A 23,683-nucleotide genomic window follows, 5' to 3' on the forward strand; every position below is an offset into this window, starting at 1 on the left:
TCTTGCATTAATATCACAGCTTTTACTTGTGTTGTTCTGGAATTTTTTGGCTTCTTTTTACTGCCTCCAACAACAGTTTTAATCTTGCTGTTACAGTAAAGAACAGTAAAGAACATGGCCTCTGGATCCCAATTCTCTTGGTTTAAACCCCAGCTTTGTCACTTACTGTGTAACTTTGGCAAGTTAGAACACCTCTTAGTGCCTTAGTTTTCTCATCTGTAAAATGAGGTTAATAATATTTATTACTTCATAGGTTCTTAAATGGATAAACAGATAATATTTATAAAATATATAGAACAGTCCCTGGGACATAGTGAATGCTATGTAAATATCTGCTTTAAAATTCTAGCTCTAATCTTTATCTCAATTTTGTTGTAAACCTAAAAAAAAGTCTTTGAAAAAGATAAACAATCCAGAGCTTGTCTACCTGGAAACAGGCCTTAAACAAATGACAATAGGAAGAAGAAAGGAGTGTACTACCATTGAAAAATATTTGACTTACTAATTACAAACAAGATAAATGTGATTTTGAATTTCAGCATAAAAATGTAATAAACCAATGTTAAATGCTAAAAAAATCTCCTAGCGCTATCACCTGTTAACTGAGTAACTTTAGTCAAATCATCAAATTACTCTAAGCCTCCATTCTCTCTTTAAAATAGACACAATCCTAATAAAAGTAATGTACTTATTAATAAAAATATTAGTAATTATTACTACTACTTATTAATACTGTGAGGATTAAAGGAGATAATTTATATCAAGTATCACCACATAAGTGCACATTCCTTGGTTGCTACTATTTTTTTAAATAATCTAATGCATACTTGACTACACTACATTTGTTTGGCTTTATTAAGTATTGCAAGTCTCTTTATTCCACAGTTTCTCTGTTGTTGAATTCTTAATTGTGAGTTACTTTACAGATGTGTAACTCCAGGGAGAGTAAGTACAGATTCAAAGCTGCATTGTCAGTGCAGAGGGAAGATATGAAGCAAGGTCAATCAGGTCCTGCTTTTCATCTTTTTTTTTTTTTTTTTTTCCTTGAGCCTGGGAAAAGCAGGGTCTGTGATTCTTTTTTTCTTCAAAAGGCTTATTTCCCATCAGTAGGATCATTTCCCTCAAGCCCTTTACTTTCTCCTCACCCTTTGTCCAGTGCTTTGAACCGAAACAAGGGGCCCAGTGCTTTTTGCATATCTACAACTATTCTGTTCTGCTGGGAGTGAGTGTTGGGGGACACAATGGGGGAGGTGCAGCTGCACAGGTTGGGGGGGTTGATGGAATATGGGGTATACTGTCTTTAGCACCATGTTTTTACGCGTTGAGTATCATTGATGCCTTTTAGTCCATTTACGTACATTGCTGTTTTGAATTTTCCCACAAATAAGCCCAGCCATAGCATGCCATGATGTGTTGTGATTGTAACTAATTGTGGGACATCAAAGAGGCCACTTCGTTACCTGCAAATAGCCAACTATATCAGTCTTTTAAAAAAATCTTGGTTTCTCTCCTTGCTTGAATTATATGATTATTTCTATGAAAAGCTATTTGGGACTTTCCCCCCCTAATCAGTTTCCAAAATGTTGTTAACTGTCCATTGATGTACCCCACATAAAATGGGTTTCCCTGGCTTACCCACAGCTTGCCCATCCGGGACATACAAACCAGAAGGTTCACCAGGAGGAATTAGCACGTGCCTTCCATGTCCTGATGAAAATCACACTTCTCCACCTGGAAGTACTTCCCCTGAAGACTGTGTCTGCAAGGAGGGTTACCGGGCATCTGGCCAGACCTGCAAAGGTATGGATCCCACCACTGGCAGATAGGAAATATAAAAGCTGATCTCTTTTAGGGAAGTAATGCCGGTGTTTTCATCCAATTAATTGGGCATGGTCTTTAATATTCCTTCCTCTAATCTTATTTGGGGGGAATTCTTTGTTTTTATCATCTATCATTCCTTATCACTGAACATATCCACATCTTGCTCCAGAGAAAGGAGATCTGAGACTCCACAAGTAATGTGACTATGAAAACAGATTTAGTATCGGAAAAGATCTAAAATGAATCTAAGAGAGAGAAGTCACAAATTTAACAGCAAATTTGAATAACAAATGAGCTAGTTTGGGCTCTGGTGATGGTTACATCCATTTAAAGAAAATATTTTTATAAGTAAAGTACTTTGATATTATTCATATCAAAAATTAAAAGTATTTAATTAGTCAAAGCTGTGGCTCTTGGGATTTGTGACAGACATGCTTTGCTGGACTTATTTGTTCTTTACTTTATGCCACTCTAACTGAGAAGGAAAATAGCTAATGACATATGAGGGTCAAGAACTAGAAAATTTCGTATCCACATAGATATGAAGATTTTAAAATTTCTAAGCTTAAACCATAATATTTAGTCTGTTTTTAAACTTAACTGGAAGCAAATACCTAGTAAGCATGAGCTATAAGTGTTCTTCTTCCAAATGTGCACTTAGGAATTCATATGCAGTAGATGGGAATGCTGTTGATAATTTAGCTCTGTGTATACAATGTCCTCTTGACCGGAAAAGAAAAAGCGGGGGTGGGGGGAGGATGCTTTATAGACAGAGACTCACTTTGCTTTTTACTCTTCTCCCTGTAAATGTTAGTTGTCCGCTGCCCTGCCCTGAAGCCTCCTGAAAATGGTTACTTTATCCAGAACACTTGCAACAGCCACTTCAATGCAGCCTGTGGGGTCCGATGTCACCCCGGGTTCGACCTCGTGGGAAGCAGCATCTTCTTGTGTCTGCCCGATGGTTTGTGGTCCGGCTCTGAGAGCTCCTGTAGAGGTATGCAGACTGCCAATTCACGTTGTTTATTGATTGTCTTGCTCGACGTCCTCAACTTAAACTCTAATGGACTACTAGATTCTTTGTTTCTTTTGATTTCATAGACCATAGACCACAGAAAGAGAAAAAATTACAGGAGGTTTGAAGTCAGAACTACTAAGTTCAGTTGACCACATCATCATAAACTATGCCCTTTGTGTTTCTTTTATGAACAAGCAAAGGAAAGGCCTGCCTGGGAAAGAAATGGACAGGTTACCTTAAACCTCAGATTTCAAGCAGCCAAGACAGGGTCCAGGGAGAGTTTGGGGATGGTCAGTGTGCGGCTTTGATGTCTACTTTGATTGTAGGTCTCCAAGGACCACACCAGTATCCTGTGACAAGAGTAGTTAGCCAATGTATACATCCCCAGCCTTCACTTTGAATAGACAGCATGCCACAGAAAGTGGGAGTTTGCTAAAGTGACATCCCAAAGAGCCTCATCGGGCCAACAGAAAAGGGGGCAGTACCATAGATAGAACCTGAGGCTCCCACATCAGATACAGAGGAACAACAAGCAAAATTGAGAGTACCTTAATTCGCTTCCACTCTTGCCGTCTCCAAGACCTACTTTCCTACTTCTTACGACCACTGCATGGCCAGCTTCCTAGGGTTTCACAAATTGGGTTGAAAGAGAAGGCTCTCTAAGAAGAGAGGGGGACAAGCCAAAGGACTTGAGAATCCCTGCCCGTGAAGCTTCTGAATACAGTATTCCCCCCGTCACCTCGGGTTGCCAGGTGAAATACAGGACACCCGTTTAGATTCAAATTTTAGATAAACAACAAATAACTTTTTAGTATAAGTAAGTCCCATACAAGACTGGAGACCTTTTTATACAAAGAATTATTTGTTGCTTTTCTGAAATTCAAATTTAACTGGATATCCTCATTTGTTTGTTTTTATGCTAAATCTGGCAACATGACCCCCAACACATCCCCTAGGCATCCTTTGGCAATATAGTTTGCTGAGGCTTTGACTGTTCCAAGACCCTGTATCACCCAGCTTACTGGAGTAGGGTAAGAAGTTCTGTCTTCTAGTCTTCTCTTAGCTCCCACACCCATAAGGGAAGCCAACCTACTCACAACTTCACGGTCATTTGTGAACCCCAGGAGACATTCACTGTTTGTATTAATCGGCTACCAATACTGAACTCATCTATGAATATGAATTTGCTTAAATCAGGTCCCAGTCCAGACCCTTATCTCTACTTAACAAAAAGAGAAGGAATCAGCAAAGTGAACAAGGGAGACCTGAAAGAAGAGGGGAGAAAAATGGAATCACAGAGATTCAAAGGCAATTACATTGGTAAAATAAGATTAGGATTCCAAGAAATGGGAGAAATCTGAGAGGAGAAATGTATCTTAGGGAGAAGAAAAAGGTTGCTGGCACAATAAACAGACATAGTCAAAAGCCAAATTAATAAGTTAGAAAATCAACGCAAGAAATCCTTCTGAAAGTAGAGCAACATTTGAAAGATTAGAAAAAAGATGAAAGAATAAAATGACACAAGAATAGTCACAGGAAATAGACTCTTCACAGATTAGGAATCCAGAGAGAGAATGGAGTGGAGGAGAAGCACTAATAGAAGATCAAAGAATATAACCGCAACCTGAAATCTTGAAAATACACATGACTGAAATCTTTGATAGTCAACTTAAAATCACTTACTGGGTGCCAGGAAACAAATTATAGAAAACAGATCCATGTCTGGAGATAATCTTATTGAAACTTCTGAAAGCCCTGGAAAAATTAGAAAATTGGGCCTGTTTCACAGTTAGAAATAATATTACCTATAAAGGAAAGGGAATCAGACTTGCCTTGAGCCCGTTATTAGCCATTCTAAATGTTAGAAGATAAGAGTATGTTTCCTGAATTCTGAAAGAAAAGAATTAGACCCTAGATTTCTAAACTCCGACAAGCTATTGTTTATGTGGGAAAGCAAAGCAAAGACATTCTTAGTCATACAGTCTCAAAGGGTAAAAAGCCTGTTACTGAAAAGGTTGATCATAGGAACCTCTTAGAAATATTCCTGTAAAGTTACATAGTTATTAAGTTCTTTGTAAAACCTCTACCCCTTCTTCCAAATACCTCATGGCAGAAGGTAGAAAACATGACATTTTAACTTTCCACTTACTGACCTTCCAAAGAAGAGTGAGAAAATCAGGCAGACATCCCCTTTAGGATAAGGTCTGGCCCTTGCCTCTTTAACCCTCTACAGTCTCCATCCTGAGCCTCGAATCCTACACTAAAGCCTTAAGAAATGGCCATGCCCTCTCAGGAAGCCATCCGTTTGCAAGTTGTTTCAACAGCCTTGATTGTCCAGTCATTCCTTTGGTCCCTGTATATAAGCCCTCCCTGTCGCTGACCTTCTCATCTGGGATGGGATGACCCCTAACCTCTGTATGTGCATCCACAAACCTGTCCTACCCGCATTCTAGCCCTTGCGCTTTGTGTGTGAGGGTCAGTCAGGGAAGCCCAGGAAATACACCATCTGTGCTATGGGATAAGGAACTTATTTTAAGAATCAGACCTTACACGATTTTGGAAGGAGCTGGGAAGTGGAAGGGCCAGAAGAGGAATTGGAGGATCAGAGGAGTCACTACCAGTTCAGTCTGAGAATCCAAGCCCACCCAGCTGCTGAAGTGGAACCACAAGGGAGAAGTGCGTTGGGAAGTCTAAGAGAAGCTTTATCTCTCTGTAACCATGCCCTGATGCTCTACATCCAAGAACCCAGCAGTGAGCTTGGGGCCACCTTGGGTCAACAGGGTCAGCAATTGGGATGTGGAGTGGAGGTGACCAAAGACAAGCTGGAACCTACTGTGCATGTGTGCATTTGTCCATCACTGATTCTGCCTGCAGTGATCACTGCCTCTCTTCCGCCTTCCAAGATCAAGTGCAGATTCTTCTTTAGATCAACCCTAAACTGGCCCACAATAAGGGGATTCTGACAGTGTTTCCCAGCTTAACCAACTTGTTACAATACAAACCACCCTACTTACTTTAATTAATTAACTCATTGATCGCCTCTGCTGGTCTGTGAGCTCATTATGAACACAGAACGTATCTTCCCCCACCCCAGCTAATCCTTGGTTATACTTCTGGTAAATGATATGGATAAGTACATTGACAAATAGATACGCTGACAGTCTGCTTGTGTCACTTCCCATTGTGCAGTCCCATTTTTAAAAAGCAGGCTTGTTGTCTTTTATGCAGTTTGCATTGATGTCCCCGTATAAGTAAAATAACTTTAATCAAAATAAGAGCGATGCTCCAGGATGTGAACTTTTCTGAGCTCCCTTTAATTTCATCTCCAAAAAACTACTCCCTAACTTACCAGTGAACGAAGTTGTCCTGAATGAAGGTACTAAGTCAGGCTCTTCCTCTGGCTCCTCATTAAAGGATTTAGTTATAGACATACTTCGTTTTACTGAGCTTTGCTTTATTTTGCTTTGCTGATGTTGCAGTTTTTACAAATTGAAGGTTTGTACTGATAACAACCCCACATTGTCAGATGATGGTTAGCATTTTTTAGCAATAAACTGTTTTTAAGTAATGGGCGTATATTGGTTTTTAGAATAATGCTAATTTGCACACTTAATAGACTACAGTATAGTGTAAACATAACTTTTATATGCACTGGGAAACCAAAAAAATCGTGGGACTTGCTTTACTGCAATAGTCACTGTATTTGGTGGTCTGGAACTGAGCCTGCAATATCTCTGAGGTCTGCCTGTACTTGAGGTATTGTTCTGTGAAACATATACCATAATTCATTAATTCAAAAACACTTTTCCCCCCACATCTTAACATCCTAAAACTGAAATGTACCTCAACAACCATGGCGTTGAATCCTTTCACAGACATTACTGTTTCTTTATTAGCAGCTTATAAAATAATGTTTTGCCTTACAATTGGGGCGTCTGGGATTCGGTGAAATATGGCAGTTATGTGGGAATTCACTTCTGTTTCAGGAGGGGTAGTGTGGAGAAAGAAGCATTTTACAGGTCTAATTTAAATCTAATTATAAAGACAGAGGATAAGTTTATTTTTTTTCTTGAAAATCTTTCTAAAAGCGAGGCAGAAATGAAAGACCAGTGTAAAATAAAAAACGTTTTACAAATTTCATGTTACATCCTAAATGTTTTGTAGGGTTAAATAATAACTAATAGTCTTGATTCTTATTCCTCCTATACATTCTTCATTAAAACACTTACGCTCTGAATTTTATCTGAATTACACATTCCTTTCTAAACTAGTAAGGATTCCTTTGTGGTTTCTCAGTGATAACTAGCTAAACCACAACATGAAAGTAAAGTCAATTTTGTGATAGTATTTTTCCTGAGAAAAACGTTCAGGCAACAGTGAGAACCCTGCATTTCACATCAGCTTTATTTTCTTTTCAGTGTAGAAGCTGTCAAAATTGGGAGAGTGACAGGAAGTGGAAATCTGAGGAAAAAATCTAACGAGTCTTTCCACTGAGAACCAGATCAAGTTCTCACATTGTCTGCTACCTAGTAGACCATTCTCTTGAAAGACTAAATTGCTGTTTTCTAAAAAGACTAAATAAATACTTAAGGATTGCTTTAACATGAATGTCAGTCAAACGTTTATTGCAGAAGTTTTCAGCTTATGGAAATAAAAATATTTTTGAAGTTGAAACTCATAAATAAGCATGTTCCTATCGAAAATGATAAAAATGGTCATTCTTGGTTGAAAAGGAGTATAAAATGTTTAAGAACTAAATAGGAATTATTACATATGCTTTGTTTTCCCTGAGGAGCAGTGCAAGTTTATTAAAACCAACACTTGAGAAGCAATGTAATTTGCATATGTATGAAACACCAGCTCTAATTTACTATCAGTTCTCTTGAGAGATGTTGCAAGTTCATTTCCTCTCAAGTTGGAAAGCTGGAGTCATTTCAGCAGTTTATTGGATCAAAAGCAGTTGTTTAATATGGTTTTCTAGATTTTCTATATCTTGATCATAGTAATTTGTCTCATTCACTTTTAATCCTACCTGGCTCTTGGTATTGTGCTACGCCTGATGAGTGCCCTCAAGAAAAGTCAAAATATGGGCGGCAAAATATTTCTACACCCTTGATGGATACACTCAGTAAAGATTCTACTTACATGGTGGACACACTCAATAAAAATCGAAACGTGGAAGGCAAAATAATTCTGCTCATTTGTCATTAATAGTTGACTTTGGTCCAAACCATCCCAGTGATTGAAAGGCGAGGGCTTATGGTTTAACTTCTAATCTAATTCTTGAATTTTCTCTAAGGAGTAATCAATCCTAAATGAATATTTCATGCACCCAATGTTTATGTTCTGCCAACTAATATAATTTGAATGGGTTCCTTCAGAGTAGATTCTGTGAAACTGCGACTTCAGTTGAATATGCACTGAATATTTTACCCCAACTTCCTTTCCTATTATTTTAAAGTTAAGCTTTCATCATAAGTAACTTCATGCTTCATATGAAAAATTGGCAAATGCATAAAAGAAGGAAAAAGACATCTTACCCAGAGTCTCAACAAAGTTCTTGAGTCCCAAGTGATTTTGTTCAAAAATATTTAGAGATCTCTCTGTTGTCTTGTGGCCTTTAGTGTTGTAGGAGTGTTATCTGAGAGAAAAGTGAGATTTGTTCTTTGCAGGGGTTTTTGCTTTTCGTACAATGCCTGATGCTTATTGGATTATATCTGTAAGCTATTAAAATGAGTATCCGCGCCCACCTGTTGGCATATTCAACAAGAATCCACTGACTTGTGCTCTCCGTATCTCTGTTTATGACCAGGATGTACATGCCATCTGACTGAAAGGGTGCACGGCCGTGGGTCTCTGCAGCCCCCCACCTCTCCCTCTCCCTTCCCTGCACTCTCCTTTCCCCATCCTCTTCCATGTCTCCCGCTCCCCTCCTCTTCCTCTCTGTCACCTGCCTTTCTCCTCCCCTTCTCTTCCCTTTCTTCTCCCCTCTCCTTATTCTCCCCCTTTCTTTCCTCCTTTACTGTCCTTCCTCCTTCCTCCTTCTCCTGATTTGAAATCCTGATTTGAGTGGGTCTAAGCTAGAACTGGAGGAAAAGAAGTGTAGAAAGAGCATAAACTCTTTAGAGATAATTTTACCTAAAGAAGAACACATAATAGATTGGAGGCTCCAGTAGGGTATAGAATTTGATGGAGTTGAAGCTCTTGAGGGAATAATCTAGGAAGATAGGAGGTCGTTGTCAGAGGAGGGTGCGTGGATTGGTGCTGGCAAGGTCTAGAGGATAAGGCAGTGGAGGGGAGGCTGAAATAAGGTGAAGGATGTGGTTATTGGTGAAGAAGAGGTAAGGAATATGACTCTGGGGTATTGGAATGATCATCTACATAGATCATGAAATCACCAGCTTGTGTGTGGGTGTGTGTGCGCACGTGTGTACCAGAGAGAGAGAGAGAGAGAGAGAGAGAAATATAAAATCATTAAAGAATGAGAAGTGGCCAAAAGGTCAACAGGTAACTGGGGAGTGGGGGGGGGGGAAGGGATGTTTTTCCTCCCTCCAGGGAGCTGGAGGTGTTTAGGAAGAAGGAAGAGAATGATCTGGGAAGGCATTAAAGAGCAGGTCCTGTCTATAAGAGACAATAAGATTTTTTACTAGGATGAGAAAGGAAGGAAAAGTTCATAAGAGAAGTTTAGGATAGGACGGGATTTATTGAGGACTGATGATGTATTCCAGAGGGCAGGTGCATGAGTTTGTGAGTTAGAGTTGGATCAGAGCTGTGTGGGGATGACCCTGGTAGATGAAGCGATTGTCCTGAACAAGAATATAGGGCCTGCTGGCATTGACTGAGATGTGCTCTAAGGCGCTCTATGGGATTTGGGTGGGCTAGGCGGTGGTAGACTCTTGCCGGAACTCAGAGCACAGATGTCACTTGGGAACCTGCAGGAGCAGTCCGAGTACCTTCTTGTAGCTTCTCTGATGCAGCGTTGAGGCAGGAGTGGCAGCGCTGGGGAAACGCACAGTTCTCTGGACAGCCCATGGCACTTCTGCTGCTGGTGGTGCAGAGGCACAGGGCCCTCTCCAGCCTCCAGAGCTTAGTAAATACTCTTCTAGCTCCTTTTTCATGGTGGTTTCAAAGTCAATAGAGAAAGGAAGTGTATCACCAGTTGCAACCTGGTCACTTCTCAGACCAGGGGAACATGATCTGGGCTCACAGGCTCTACCCCTGAGCAAGGTTGGCACACATACAAATCCCATGAGCTGAAAGAGGCGAAAGAGATTCCCTTGGAAAATTAACAAAGGGAAAATGAATGGATGCTGGGCAGAGGGAATTAGGGTTTGCATATACCTACTGGTATCAGTGACCCAAATAACTAGGTCATAAGACAATTAAGGGTTTGTTTTTCTCTCACCTGAAAGGACAGAAGTAGGTAATCCAAAACTGCTATGATAGCTCATTGTCATCAGAGACCCAGGCTTCTTTTATTTTTTTGCTGTACCATCTTAGTGCATGAGACTTACCCTGTAATATGCTGGGGCCCTATCCTTCATGTCTGTATTTCAGGACAAAAGGAGGAAGAGGGGAAGGCAAAAAAGGTACTCTCTCAACTGAGACAGTCCCCACTCAAAAGCTTTTCCAGAAGTCCCATACAACCTTAGCGTATATGTCACTGGCTCTCGTTTGTTGCGATGGAGGTGGAGAATTGTTATCTTCTAGCTGTGCCTGTTACTATGCTGAATAAAACTGGGAGGAGTGGTTATTGGGTGGGCAACTAGCAGTCTCTGCTGCAGCAGCAAAAACAAACAAAACAATGGTAATGCATAAGTCAATATTATCTTCATGAGCTAGGATTTGCAGGAAGCGTCTGGGAAGAAAGGGGTGAAAAAGCTAAAAGGACCAGAATTGTGGCTAGAGTAGAATGCTGCAGTTCAAGATTGCAGAGGCTGAGCAGCTGTCAAGAGTCTGGGATCATTAAAAATCCCAGGATATGCCCATGAGGTCTGAAAACGGAAGTGAACCTGATCTCTGTCTTGGGAAAGACCCCTTCCTTTTGTTAGAACGTAGCCTGGAGAATCACAGCAAAGGCCCAGCTGAGGGCTGCAGGGACCTCCCTTTGTAAACCATCCCCAGTCTCCAGCCATCATTGTCCATTTAGGGCCAGACTCCTTAAACAGCTTAAGTTTCCCACCTGTAGACAGAGGTGGAACACAGTGATGTTGTTTAGGCCATGCATTTGATAAAACATAGGCTTTTAATTATCCCATACTAACTGAAAATATAATGGTGTGTTATTTACTGTTTGTAATGTGTAGGCCTTATTAAATTTATAATTATTATCTTTGTCCTCATTGAGTAGAATATGATCTAATTGTTTTCATTTCACATAGCGAGAACATGCCCTCGTCTCCGCCAACCCAAACATGGCCGCCTCAGCTGTTCTACCGGAGAACTGTCCTATAGGACAGTGTGTTTGGTCACCTGTGATGAAGGGTACAGACTAGAAGGAAGTGCTAGGCTTACCTGCCAAGTAAACGCCCAGTGGGATGGTCTAGAACCTCGGTGTGTGGGTAAGTTCTTAGAAGGCATGGTGCCTTGGATGGGTCATTTCTCTTGCTCTCTGGTTTCTCCTCTTTTCTGTGAAGACCTAGAACTAAAAACTGACTCATTATGGGTATAAATACACATCCATATGTATAGGTATGTGGCGCTGTAGACACATGAACAAATACGTAGTTTTATTCCCCTCCACTGGTAAAAAGACTTCTCACCACAATCCAGTTTTCCGAATCCCTAAAGTTTACAGCTTCAAATGGTAATGATTTTTGTTTTAATTGGGGCAAATTTGGATGGATTTTTAAACAGCAAATGCTGTGTAATTCCCTCAATTTTTAAAACACAATTTACCTTTACCTTGTTGATGAAAGGACAAAATTATGAACCAGTGAATGTTAAGATGGGCCGTAAAATTCTCTTTCATCAGAAGATTTTCTGCCTTGTCCTTCACTAAGAGTTGTGACATCTCATACCTGAAATTGGGTCCAGAATGAATAAACTCAGTAGCTCTTCCAGTTTGCTGCATCTTATACACTGTTGAAACATTAACGATGGTAATGATGATGATGAAATGATAATAACTACCATTAGTGAACCCTTACGATGTGTCAGATACAGTATACCTGGGAGTGCTAACAGGTAAGTCATTAAATAACCAACTTCCAAAATAGGAAGAAGAACTATATGTAGGGAATAAATTGAGGTATTCCAGGACCCTAGATGGGAAAACTAGGTACTATAACTATCTCTATTCTTTATAAATTGATTTACAGGTTTATTCTAGTATAATCTAGTATTGGATCCAGGGATGATAATAAGGGAAGGTGTCACCAGAAAGGATATTGGGCTTTACTGAGGGGTTCAGTAACAGTCCTAGAGTTGACCCTCATGGTGCAGGCTCAGAAAACTTATACGGGGGTATTATATATTTAAATAATAATTTAATAATAAAAATAACAAGTAAAGTTTATTAACAATGAGATACTTGTCATGACTACTGAAAGACATAGGCCTGACAGGCATAATATTTCCCTGGAGGCAGAAGCTACAAGGATTCCCAAACCACAAACAGACTTAGTTGGCATAAAACCAAGACAAAGGGAGTTAGCTTCTCCAGATAGTTCACAGAATTAAATGAAGATGATGGATCTATCCACCATAAAAAGGCTGCTTTGGCAATGGAACAAAAAATCTCAATAAATCCCTTTAGTTGGAACGTTGTCTCCCAAGATTAGAATTTGTATCTAGATATTAATGTTTACTCCTGAGAATCATCTATTTCACTGGCTCCATGGATGAGTAGGTTTTCTTGTGAGGGACCCAGTCTTTTATTAAAAATGTAATACATTTAATAAGGTTACTCTGGAGTTATTCTTTAAAGAATTTAAATTTAATTATTAAGTTTAACTTAAAATTTTAAAATTCTTTAAACTTTAAGAATTCTCTTTAAAATTATTGCGTACATCCCTGTAATGATTTAAAGTGTATGTCAATCTTGGTAGATTTGAAGTCTAACCATCAAAAGGAAATTATATCCTTATTTACAATTTATTGGGGAACAACTCACCGTAGCCCCCAAATTCTGACAATAACGATAATTACTATGAAATTTTCCACTTAAAAAATTGATAGACATGAATAGAAAGCGTATTGAAGAATAGATAGTTGCAAAACTGGAAAATTTTGAACATGAGGTACAATGAGGGAGAACTTATTCTCACCATCATAAGACAGATTACGAACCCACAGTGATTAAAATAGTACATTAATGGTACAAAGATGCACAGAACAATGGAAGCAAACATGGCTCAGAAACAAACATTATTTTTTGTAGAAGAATATAATATTCAGTAAGGGAAATTTTAGATATCCATGGGGGAAAGAAGCTTATCTAAAAATTAGTCAGTTTTGACTCACCTCATTTTTAAAAATCACTAAGTTAATTTAACTAATTAATTAAATGAGGCAAATTAAGGAGTGAAGTATAAGAAATAATATGGAGAAAATACGGATTTTAATGGAGAAGAACTTCATATAAATAAAAAGGACACTAGATTTGAATACATAAAGATGTAAATTTCTGTACTTCAAATGAACTCTCTGCATTATTAAAATGCAAACAAGAAACAGTTATTTGAAACACATAAAAAAAAAGTCAATGTCCTTAACATTTTCTGACGTATGAAACTAGACCAAAACACAAAAATGTGAAGACTCCAGTACAAAAAGAGATAAAGGAAATGAATTAAATGAACAAAGGAGACGTTTTAAAAATACAATTAAAAAATAAACAAATTGAGAAAATTCTAGAACCAAAGTTATGAGATATGGGTTAAATTATACACTGATAAAATTTCTTAGATATAAATATTTTCATTATTAAACAGGAAGAATGAAAATAACATTAAATTCAAAAGCTACGAAAATAATGATTGCAAGAGAAGTTGAAAGAAGTACATAATAATAATGAAGATGAATTATAAAAGGAGATGGAATGCAGTAGAGTGGATAAGAGGAAAATCTTTGAATAAAGTAATAAAATAAATTTTAAAAAGAAAGAAAAATGCAAAACTAGAATTTTTCCAGGAAGCTATCACAAAGGAATACATGAGGTCTGAGGTTTTTATTTTATTTTTTTAAAATATATTTATTATTCTTGGCTGCATTGGGTCTTCGTTGGTGCGCATGGGCTTTCTCTAGTTTTGGTGAGCGGGGGCTACTCTATTTTTTTTTAATTTTTATTTTTAACATCTTTATTGGAGTATAGTTGCTTTACAATGGTGTGTAAGTTTCTGCTTTATAACAAAGTGAATCAGTTATACATATACATATGTTCCCATATCTCTTCCCTCTTGCGTCTCCCTCCCTCTCACCCTCCCTATCCCACCCCTCTAGGTGATCACAAACCACCTAGCTGATCTCCCTGTGCTATGCGGCTGCTTCCCACTAGCTATCTGTTTTACGTTTGGTAGTGTATATATGTCCATGCCACTCTCTCACTTTGTCACAGCTTAGGGGGCTACTCTTCATTGCGGTGCACGGGCTTCTCATTGCTGTGGCTTCTCTCGTTGCGGAGCACGGGCTCTAGGCGCGCGTGTTTCAGTAGCTGTGGCACGTGGGCTCAGTAGTTGTGGCTCACAGGCTCTAGAGCACAGGCTCAATAATTGTGGCGCATGGGCTTAGCTGCTCCACAGCATGTGGGGTCTTCCTGGACCAGGGATCGAACCCGTGTCCCCTGCATTGGCAGGCGGATTCTTAACCACTGCGTCACCAGGGAAGTCCCAGAGGTCTGAGGTTTTTAAAAGAATAATAAAATACCGTACAATACATTTATTATGCATGATTTTCTAAGAAAATGAAAATTATTAAATGAATCAAGAAAAAAAGTAGAAAAGCAAGTATAGAGTTACCTATGGGTAATTTACAAAAAAATGGAAATGTTATCAGAGTTTAATTACTCCTCCCAAAATGACTGAGGGATCAATGAAACTCTTTCAAACTTTTAAAAAGTAGTAATTCTCATACCATGTAATTTGGCCCAGTTAGTGGAAAGTTAATCAGTTCATACTATCAAACTATTATTATTCTATTGCCAACCTGACAACTTTTACCAAGAAAGAAATACATCTATATAGAAAGCTATGACAGCAAATATATTAGCAATCCACATTCAAAAGAATGGTCTGCCAAAACGAGTAGAGGTTTATCCTAGGAATGTAAGGAGGGTTTAAAATTAGGTACTCTATCAACATAATAAATTACTTCATTATAAAAAATAGGAAAAATTCATATGGTTGCTCGGTATAAGATAAAAATGTATTATTATCATTTAAAACACATTTTTAATAGAACTCTAAGAAACTCATATTGATTACTGACATAATAAAAAAGTCCATCTTAAATCTGCATCCACTTATGGAAACAATGTAGACAGTCTTATTAAATCTGGAAAAAGAAAAGGATTCCAGATTCATCCGTATTATTTAGCATTGTTCTCTAAGCTTTAGCTCTTGTAATAAATCATAAGGTTAGAGCTTAGAGGATTCAGAATCATCATTTGTAAACTACGTGTCTACCTCCAAAAAAGAATGAACCTACTTAAAGACTGAGAGTTCATTAAAGTCATAAGAATATCAAATAAACAACTCTTCTATATAAATGATAAACAGAATATATAGAGAAAAATCACATTCAAAAGATCTATAGAAAATATAAAATATGGAAGAATAACCTTAAAGAGAAATGTGTGGAACCTGTGTTACACAAACTACAAAATATTACTGAAAGACAAAAAGAACACCTTAATGTTTTTATAAAATTTTATCAAAATGTAAGTTCTCTCCAAATATATGTATATGTAAAATGCAATATCATCCAATAGCCCAAAAGGGTTTTTCTTTTTTGCCCCCTTTTTGGAATTGGGGATTGACTCCAGGATTCATCTGGAAGAATGTGTAGGCAAAACTCACTGAAATAAGATTGAAAGGGAAGAGTAATAAAGAGTAGTAAAAAGAAAGTAGCTCTACTGGGTTTTAAAATATATACTAAAACTGCAAAAATGAAGAGTATGCAAGAATTGCATCAGATCAATGGGACTGAATAGATTCCAAAACTTACGAGTTTCACGTATCATTAGGGAAGCATCATAGCTCAGTTGAGAAGATAAGATTTATTCAACTGATAATAAAGGAAAATTGGCTAGCTCCTTGGGAAAAACAAAATGAAATTTTCATATGTTTTTAATACACACCAGACACATAAATTCTTCATAGTTTTAAAAATATAAATTAGGGCTTCCCTGGTGGCGCGGTGGTTCGGAGTCCGCCTGCCGATGCGGGGACGCGGGTTCGTGCCCCGGTCCGGGAGGATCCTGCGTGCCGCGGAGCGGCTGGGCACGTGAGCCGTGGCCGCTGGGCCTGCGCGTCCGGAGCCTGTGCTCCGCGGTGGGAGGGGCTGAGGCGGTGAGAGGCCCGCGTACTATTAACCCATGTATTAGGCATAAAAGCAATGGGAAAAGATTTACCATTAGATTAGAAAAGATTAGATTAGACTATATAAAAACTAAAGACATCATTCAAAAGGTCGTAAATAGTAAGAGAATATTAACAGGGAATAAAATCTTCAACAATTATGACAGCTAAAAGAATAGTTTTCTTAATTTATAAATAACATACCTGAATAAATGATTTAAAGTCCCATATAGTTGTTATATTTGAACCACAGATTTGGTCCTGATTTTCCTCTTGGTCAAAGCAAAATAGGAAGTCTGGGCAACCACGTGGTACATACTGTGCAAAAACAAAGAAACATATCAATTTCTCGGGAAAATTTGCTTTTGCTGACCGAGAGGTTTGAAAGCAGTCATTTCAGGGAGGAGGCATGGTTGTGGAATATTTTAGGAGCACACAGGTTCTGCTACTTACCAATTGGGTAGCCTCAGGAAAGTTAACTATGAGAGTTACTATTACGTTCCAGCACTCTTGTTTGTAAGTGGGAATAATAACAACAGCCCTTACTGCATATGTTTAAATGGGTCTATCCTTGTAAAGCCCTTAGAATAATGCCTGGCATATCACATGGGAAATACAGACTAAAGACGCCAGCAGTGCTCCCAGTAGAATCACTACTACAACGACAGACAAATGTGTGTATGGGGTCGTGTGTGTGTGTGTGTGTGTGTGTGTGTGTGACACACACAGAGACACATGCCCTGCATTAAGTCCTAGTCTGATTTTCCATTCTATCTCCAGTCTACCTAATTCTACCTAATTCATCTGGTATTCTTCATCTGTGCTGAAAATAACATCATTAAGAGTCAAGGCCCTAATTATGACATAGTGATTCTAGGGAGAGTATAAAAGATAGAACCTAATTCACTATTTTATACTTTGTAGCCATAACGTAACATTCTGCAAACTGAATGAAGGTGCTCTAAGCAAATGATAAAAGTCACAGTCGGCATTGATTTAAGTGCTAGTTAGAAATCTTTCAAGATTTTGATGCACCGGCAACATAGCATGAGGTAACTAAAGAGAGATGGTTGAGCATTATTTACAATACAGCATTTGTTTAGTGTCACATACAGACCTCATTTAGTGACTTATGTCAGTCCCACAGCAGACCAATTGTATTTTTCTCGAGTAAAGCGAATCTGTGACATTTGCAATCTGTGGGAACGCAAATAACATTTTCTTGCTCTCCTACAATAGAGCGCCACTGCTCCACCTTTCAGAAGCCCAGAGGTGTCATCGTGTCACCCCCCACCTGTGGCAAGCATCCAGCCAAACCTGGGACGATTTGTCAGCTAAGTTGCCACCAAGGATTCATTTTATCAGGAGGCAGAGAAGAAGTGAGGTGCACCACCTCCGGAAAATGGAGTGCCAAAGTTCAGACAGCTGCTTGTGAAGGTAGGTCCGTACAATGGTCAAGTTAAAAACCAAATTCTATATAATGACACATTGGTGCAGTGTGGGACTGTCCCTCTTTGCTACTTTTGCTGCAAATCTATGGTAAAAGGATAGATGTAACCCCAGAAAATGCTATGAAGATGTCTGTTACAAAATCATGGACTCACAAAATCCAATTACAATGTACCAGGCAACAATAGAAGAAATAGAAAACTAAGGATGATATTAGAGCTGGAAATCAGGTTAAGTTTTCCATTGGGAGTTGAAGATCTTTGGGGAATTTCTGGCTCCTATAAAGCAGGTGAGATTAAGTTAATTTTTTTTAAAAAAAGCAAGTCATCAGCCCTATGAAACCTGCATCTCAGTACTTTCACAAGAGAACATTGCCATCTTCCTAGCAACAAGAGCCGACTGCAGTGAAAAGGAGCTATTGAGAGCAAGAAAGAGTTCTTAGAAGTAAAAATATAAATGTCTCTAAGAGAAGGGTCGAAAAGTGGAGTGGGTGTTGTTGAAAACAATATTAGTGATTTGACAAAGCAAACTGAGAATTCCTTCAGAATGGAGAACTGATAAACAGGGAACTTGAATATCCCAATGGATCAAGCCCAAAAGATGGAAGTTAAGAGATACCTGTGATAAATCGAGAAACCCCAATAAAGAGTTCCAGAAGCAGAGAGAGGATAAGGGATGGAGGAGAAGAATTTCCTCCCAGTAGAAGAAAGTCCCCCTGAGCTTCAGAAAGCCTTGAATTTTTTTGATCCAAATAGCCTCAGACCTTGTTTATCTCTTTTATATAAAGTAGTATATATCTGTTAACCCCAAGCTCTTAATTTGTCCCTTCTCCCCAACAACAAGGTCCTACCAAGTAGCTCAGGGAACTATATTCAATATCTTGTAATAACCTATAATGGAAAAGAATCTGAAAAAATATATATACATATATATGTGTATATATATGTGTGTATATATGTATGTATGTATGTATAACTGAATCACTTTGCTGTACACCTGAAACTAACACAACATTGTAAATCAACTATACTTCAATAAAAAATAAAGTACCATTGCCAGAGAAATAGAGTTTATTGATCCATGTTCAAGAAAACAGTGAGTAATGTGACTCCAAAAAAAAATAGGGGCTTCCCTGGTGGCTCAGGTGTTGGGAGTCCACCTGCCAATGCAGGGCACACGGGTTCAAGCTCTGGCCCAGGAAGATCCCACATGCCGCTGAGCAGCTAGGCCAGTGCGCCACAACTACTGAGCCTGTGCTCTGGAGCCTGTGCTCTGGAGCCCGTGTACTGCAATACTGAAGCCTGCGTGCCTAGAGCCTGTGCTCCACAACAGGAGAGGCCACCGCAATGAAAGGTCCGTGCACCGCAACGAAGAGTAGCCCCCGCTTGCCACAACTAGAGAAAGCCCATGCGCAGCAACAAAGACCCAACTCAGTCAAAAATAAATAAATTAATTTTAAAAAAATAGCCTCTGAATGTTGGGCAGGCATACTTTCACTACTCCCTGTGAAATTTCCAAGGTCCAAAGTTAAGGAGAAAATCTGAAGTTTCCAGAGAGAAAAGAGAAATAAGGATCAGACTCACACTACACTTCTCATTTATAACTCTGAATGCCAGAAGGAAATGTAGCAGTGTTCTAAGAATACAGAGGGAAAATAGATATAAACTTTAAGTTCCAAATCTATTCAAGCTAATATTCAAGTGTAAAGGAAAAATAAAATACTGCTTTAGATTTTAAGAGTTAATATGCTAATGCATCTTTGTGGGGGAAAATTGTCTAAGTATTAGCCCCTCTGAGAAAAGGAAAATATAAATTGAATAAAATTTTAAAGGAACAAGAATGTGAGACACAAATTAGATCAATTCGGATATATTCAGCTGCAAGTTACAGAAGACCTAATTTAACGTAACTTAAGAGGATTTATTATACCATGTAATGAGAACTTAGCTGTACAGTGACTGATGTGGCTATGTGGAATGTTACCACATCTAATTCAGTATCTGTACTGCAAAGTTTCACACTGCAAAAAATATCATTGGCTTTAATTTGTTGTTTGTTTTGCCAGTACATTTTAGCACACTAATTAATTCCATTTGACAGCATTTCCAGTGCAGTTCCTTCCTGCCAGTCAACATTCATTTTTTCTGTTTCTTTATTTCATTCCAAAAATATTTATCAAACTCCTGTTATATGCCAGGAACTATATAATACAATGGGACAAGAGATATCCTGGCATTCAAAGAACTTAAATTCTTTGGGAGGAGAAAATTTAATTTCAAAATGGCAAAACGAGTTATGGTTAGGAAGGACAGAGGGCCATGGGAACTTGTGGAGTGAGCACCTAAAATGGACCAGTGGGGTCAGAGAAGCTTCCTGAGGAGCTTGTGTCTAAGCTGAGAATTAAAGGACAAGTAGGGGTTTCCTGGGTAAAGGGGGAAGAGAGCATTGATTCAGGCAAATAAAAGGACGTGGGCAAAGACCCAGGTATAAGAAGAACCATGGTGCTCTCGTGGGACTGAGAGTATTCGATGTGGAGACTGAGTTCTGGTAGGGGATTTGTCAGAGAGGAGGGGATTTGTCCCCTCTTAGGGGAGCAGGTGCCAGTTCAGGAAGGGCTTCATAAGTCATCCTGAGATACATTATCCTGAAGGCAGTTGTAAATTCCAAATCAGTCAGGAATTGGGATGTAAAAAGCGAGTCACAGAGTATTAATGTCTTTTTACCTCTGTCTTAAACGACTTAGAATTACACATTGATATGTTAACTGATTTGTGTATTTTCTGAATCAGATGTGGAAGCTCCTCAAATCAACTGTCCTGCGGACATAGAGGCTGAGACTCAGGAACAGCAAGACTCTGCTAATATCACTTGGCAAATTCCAACAGCTAAAGACAACTCTGGGGAAAAGGTAAGGTTTGAGCAAATATTTGCATCCTTTGTCAGATGGATTCTAAATACACTGCAAATATGTGTGCTATTGAAAACTTACTAATTAATGATAGTGCCCTCTCTAGCTGTACTCATAAATGTTAATGCCCCATCTGATAGAAGAATGATCAGCCTTGAATTTTTCATTAGAAATTTCAGATGAAAATCTCAAAACGGAAACCCTTCATTCTGCGGATTCGTTGGCTGAGAATTCTTTGCCCCTTCCTAGGCTCTGAAGATCTTTTAAGAAAAAGAAAGATGGGGAATCAATCTTAGTTTCTATTTTTAAGCATATGTTTTAAAATATGATCCTGAAATGATTGCATATTGGCCAGTCTGAAGAAGATAACATCAGTGTTTCTTACTCAGCTTTTTTAAAACCAGCATTATTCAGAACACAGTATTTTAGTCTAGTATATACAGTAGCTTGAGGTAATTATCCATCAGATGCTAGGAAAGGAATTAGGAATTTAACACCCCTTAAATCTATACTTTTACTGTTCACATACATGAAGATGCCCTTAAATAGTATATAGTTTTTACACTTGCATGTAAATATGTAAGTTGTGTCATTCAAGGACATGTGCCATTCAAGGACACACACACAATATGTTCTGATAATTGTGTTGAATAAACACAATATACTTTAAAAAATCAAGATAACTTTTTTAAAGTGTATTATTAAATATAGTCATCACTCTGTATATTACATCTCCAGGATTTATTTATCTTATAAGTGGAAGTTTGTACCTTTTGTCCACCTTCACCGCTTTTGAGCACCCCCATACCCCTCTTCTGGCAACCACCAAACTGTTCTCCGTATCTGTGATCTTTTTTTTTTTTTCCTGCCACTTATTAGCGAGATCATATGGTATTTATCTTTAGGTAACCAAAGACAAGGTAACTTTTAAATCTGATTTTAAAAGTGTAAATGTAAATTATAGTACTTACTATACTGTCGGTGATGTGTGCGTTGAGTGCTCCCTCGTGTGTAGTTTCCACATTCTATTAAGAGGCCCATGAAAACATGCACTGTCATCATCATCCTGGTCATTGTCATCAAATACTAAGAAGAGTGCAGGGACATACTTCAGGATCCATGAGAATTTAGACAAAATGTAGCACCTGTGTGTTGAAATACTTTTTCAGAATACAGTGGAAAAAACCAATGGATCTGACCTCAAAAGTATTTCTCAATTTTTTTAAATAAACTTATTTTTTTAATTATTTATCTTTGGCTGCGTTGGGTCTTCGTTGCTGTGCGTGGGCTTTCTCTAGTTGCGGCGAGTGGGGGCTACTCTCCGTTGCTGGCGGGCTTCTCCTTATGGTGGCTCCTCTTGTTGCGGAGCATGGGTTCTAGGTGCACAGGCTTCAGTAGTTGTGGTGCCTGGGCTCAGTCGTTGTGGCTCGTGGGCTCTAGAGTGCAGCCTCAGTAGTTGTGGCACATGGGCTTAGTTGATCCGCGGCATGTGGGATCTTCCTACACCAGGGATCGAACCCATATCCCCTGCATTGGCAGGTGGATTCTTAACTACTGCGCCACCAGGGAAGTGCCTCAATTTGTATTTTTAATAGTTCTCTAGCAAACTAGAGAAAAATGCTTCAAATATGTCAAATGTTAGAATGTTTATTACATCACATATTAATATAAATTTATCTTTATCACATAATTTTCAAACGGACTAAGAAGGCAAACATATGGTTCAAAAAGGGAAGAATATATCTATATCATGCAATCATATGAGAATTTAATCTTACCATAAGACATTAAGAAACTGCAAATTAAAACAATGACCTCATGCCATATTTTTGATTTACCAAAAGGTAATGATATTTAATATAGATCAGAGAACTTTGAATGGGAACTTTGACAATGATACTATCAATTGGAATGCAAATACTAACTAATACTAACAATGGGAATACTAACAATGGGAATGCAAATACTAACTAATACTAACAATGGGAATTCTAACAATGGGAATGCAAATACTAACAATGGGAATGCAAATACTAACAATGGGAATGCAGATTTTTACCGTGATCTGGGAAATAAATTTTGTATTATCTATCAATAAAATGCTAATGACTTTGAGGTTAATAATTCTGTTTCTGGAAATTTATTATAAGGACATAATAAAAATATTTTAAAATTATCTGTACAAAACTGTTATCGTAGTGCTGCTTACAACATTAAAATTCAACATTTCATATGTATCCCAGCTCTATAAACTATATAGATAAATAGTCTAGAAAGAAGTATACCAAAGGCTATGTCTGATTTTTTTTTCCTTTTTGCTATACATAAAATATTGTGTCTTTTTTACTTCTTTGCTAATAATATATAAACCAAAAAATAATAAAAGTACTATTAATATTAACTTTAACTTTCCTGATATTTCTCTCCAATAGGTGTCAATCCACGTTCATCCAGCTTTTACCCCACCTTATCTTTTCCCAATTGGAGATGTTGCTATCACGTACACAGCAACTGACCTATCCAGCAACCAAGCCAGCTGCACTTTCCATATCAAGGTTATTGGTAAGTCTTCAAATTACTTGGGTAGGTTTGTGAAAATAATCCAGTGCCCCCAAAGACTTTCCTTCTCCTTTATCTTCAACAAGTCCTTTCTCACTGATTCTTCCTTCTGTCATTGAAGCCACTTCCTCTTTGAAACCTACGTACCCTTTAATTATCACTCTGTCTCTTTGACCCCTTCCTATATGAGCCTTTTGAAAAGTTCCCAATGGTTGCCATCTCTTTTGGCTTAACTGCCGTTTATTCTCAAAGTCACTCAAGTCTGGCTTCTGTCTCCTTCACTCATAGAAACTACTTTCATCAAGGTTACGGTGATCTCTAGAGCTAATCCTACTGCACACTTTTTAGTCCTTATTTGACATGTTTCCGTAGATTTTACATTATTAACCGTGCTCTCTTTATCAAAACTGCCTC

The 23,683-nt window shown here is 38.3% G+C and overlaps 1 protein-coding gene across 1 annotated transcript in view; it reads left to right on the forward strand.

The window, feature by feature from the left end:
• SVEP1 (sushi, von Willebrand factor type A, EGF and pentraxin domain containing 1) overlaps nucleotides 1–23,683 on the forward strand; it is a 185,630-nt gene that overhangs the window by 63,842 nt on the left and 98,105 nt on the right. The window contains exons 5-10 of the mRNA XM_067743688.1: nucleotides 1,642–1,800; nucleotides 2,636–2,815; nucleotides 11,218–11,397; nucleotides 17,593–17,790; nucleotides 20,592–20,710; nucleotides 23,143–23,272. Coding sequence (XP_067599789.1) covers nucleotides 1,642–1,800; nucleotides 2,636–2,815; nucleotides 11,218–11,397; nucleotides 17,593–17,790; nucleotides 20,592–20,710; nucleotides 23,143–23,272 — 966 coding nt within the window. The remainder of the gene's footprint in view (nucleotides 1–1,641; nucleotides 1,801–2,635; nucleotides 2,816–11,217; nucleotides 11,398–17,592; nucleotides 17,791–20,591; nucleotides 20,711–23,142; nucleotides 23,273–23,683) is intronic.

The sequence above is a fragment of the Pseudorca crassidens genome, chromosome 7, assembly GCF_039906515.1.
Source record: "Pseudorca crassidens isolate mPseCra1 chromosome 7, mPseCra1.hap1, whole genome shotgun sequence".
NCBI lineage: Eukaryota > Metazoa > Chordata > Mammalia > Artiodactyla > Delphinidae > Pseudorca > Pseudorca crassidens.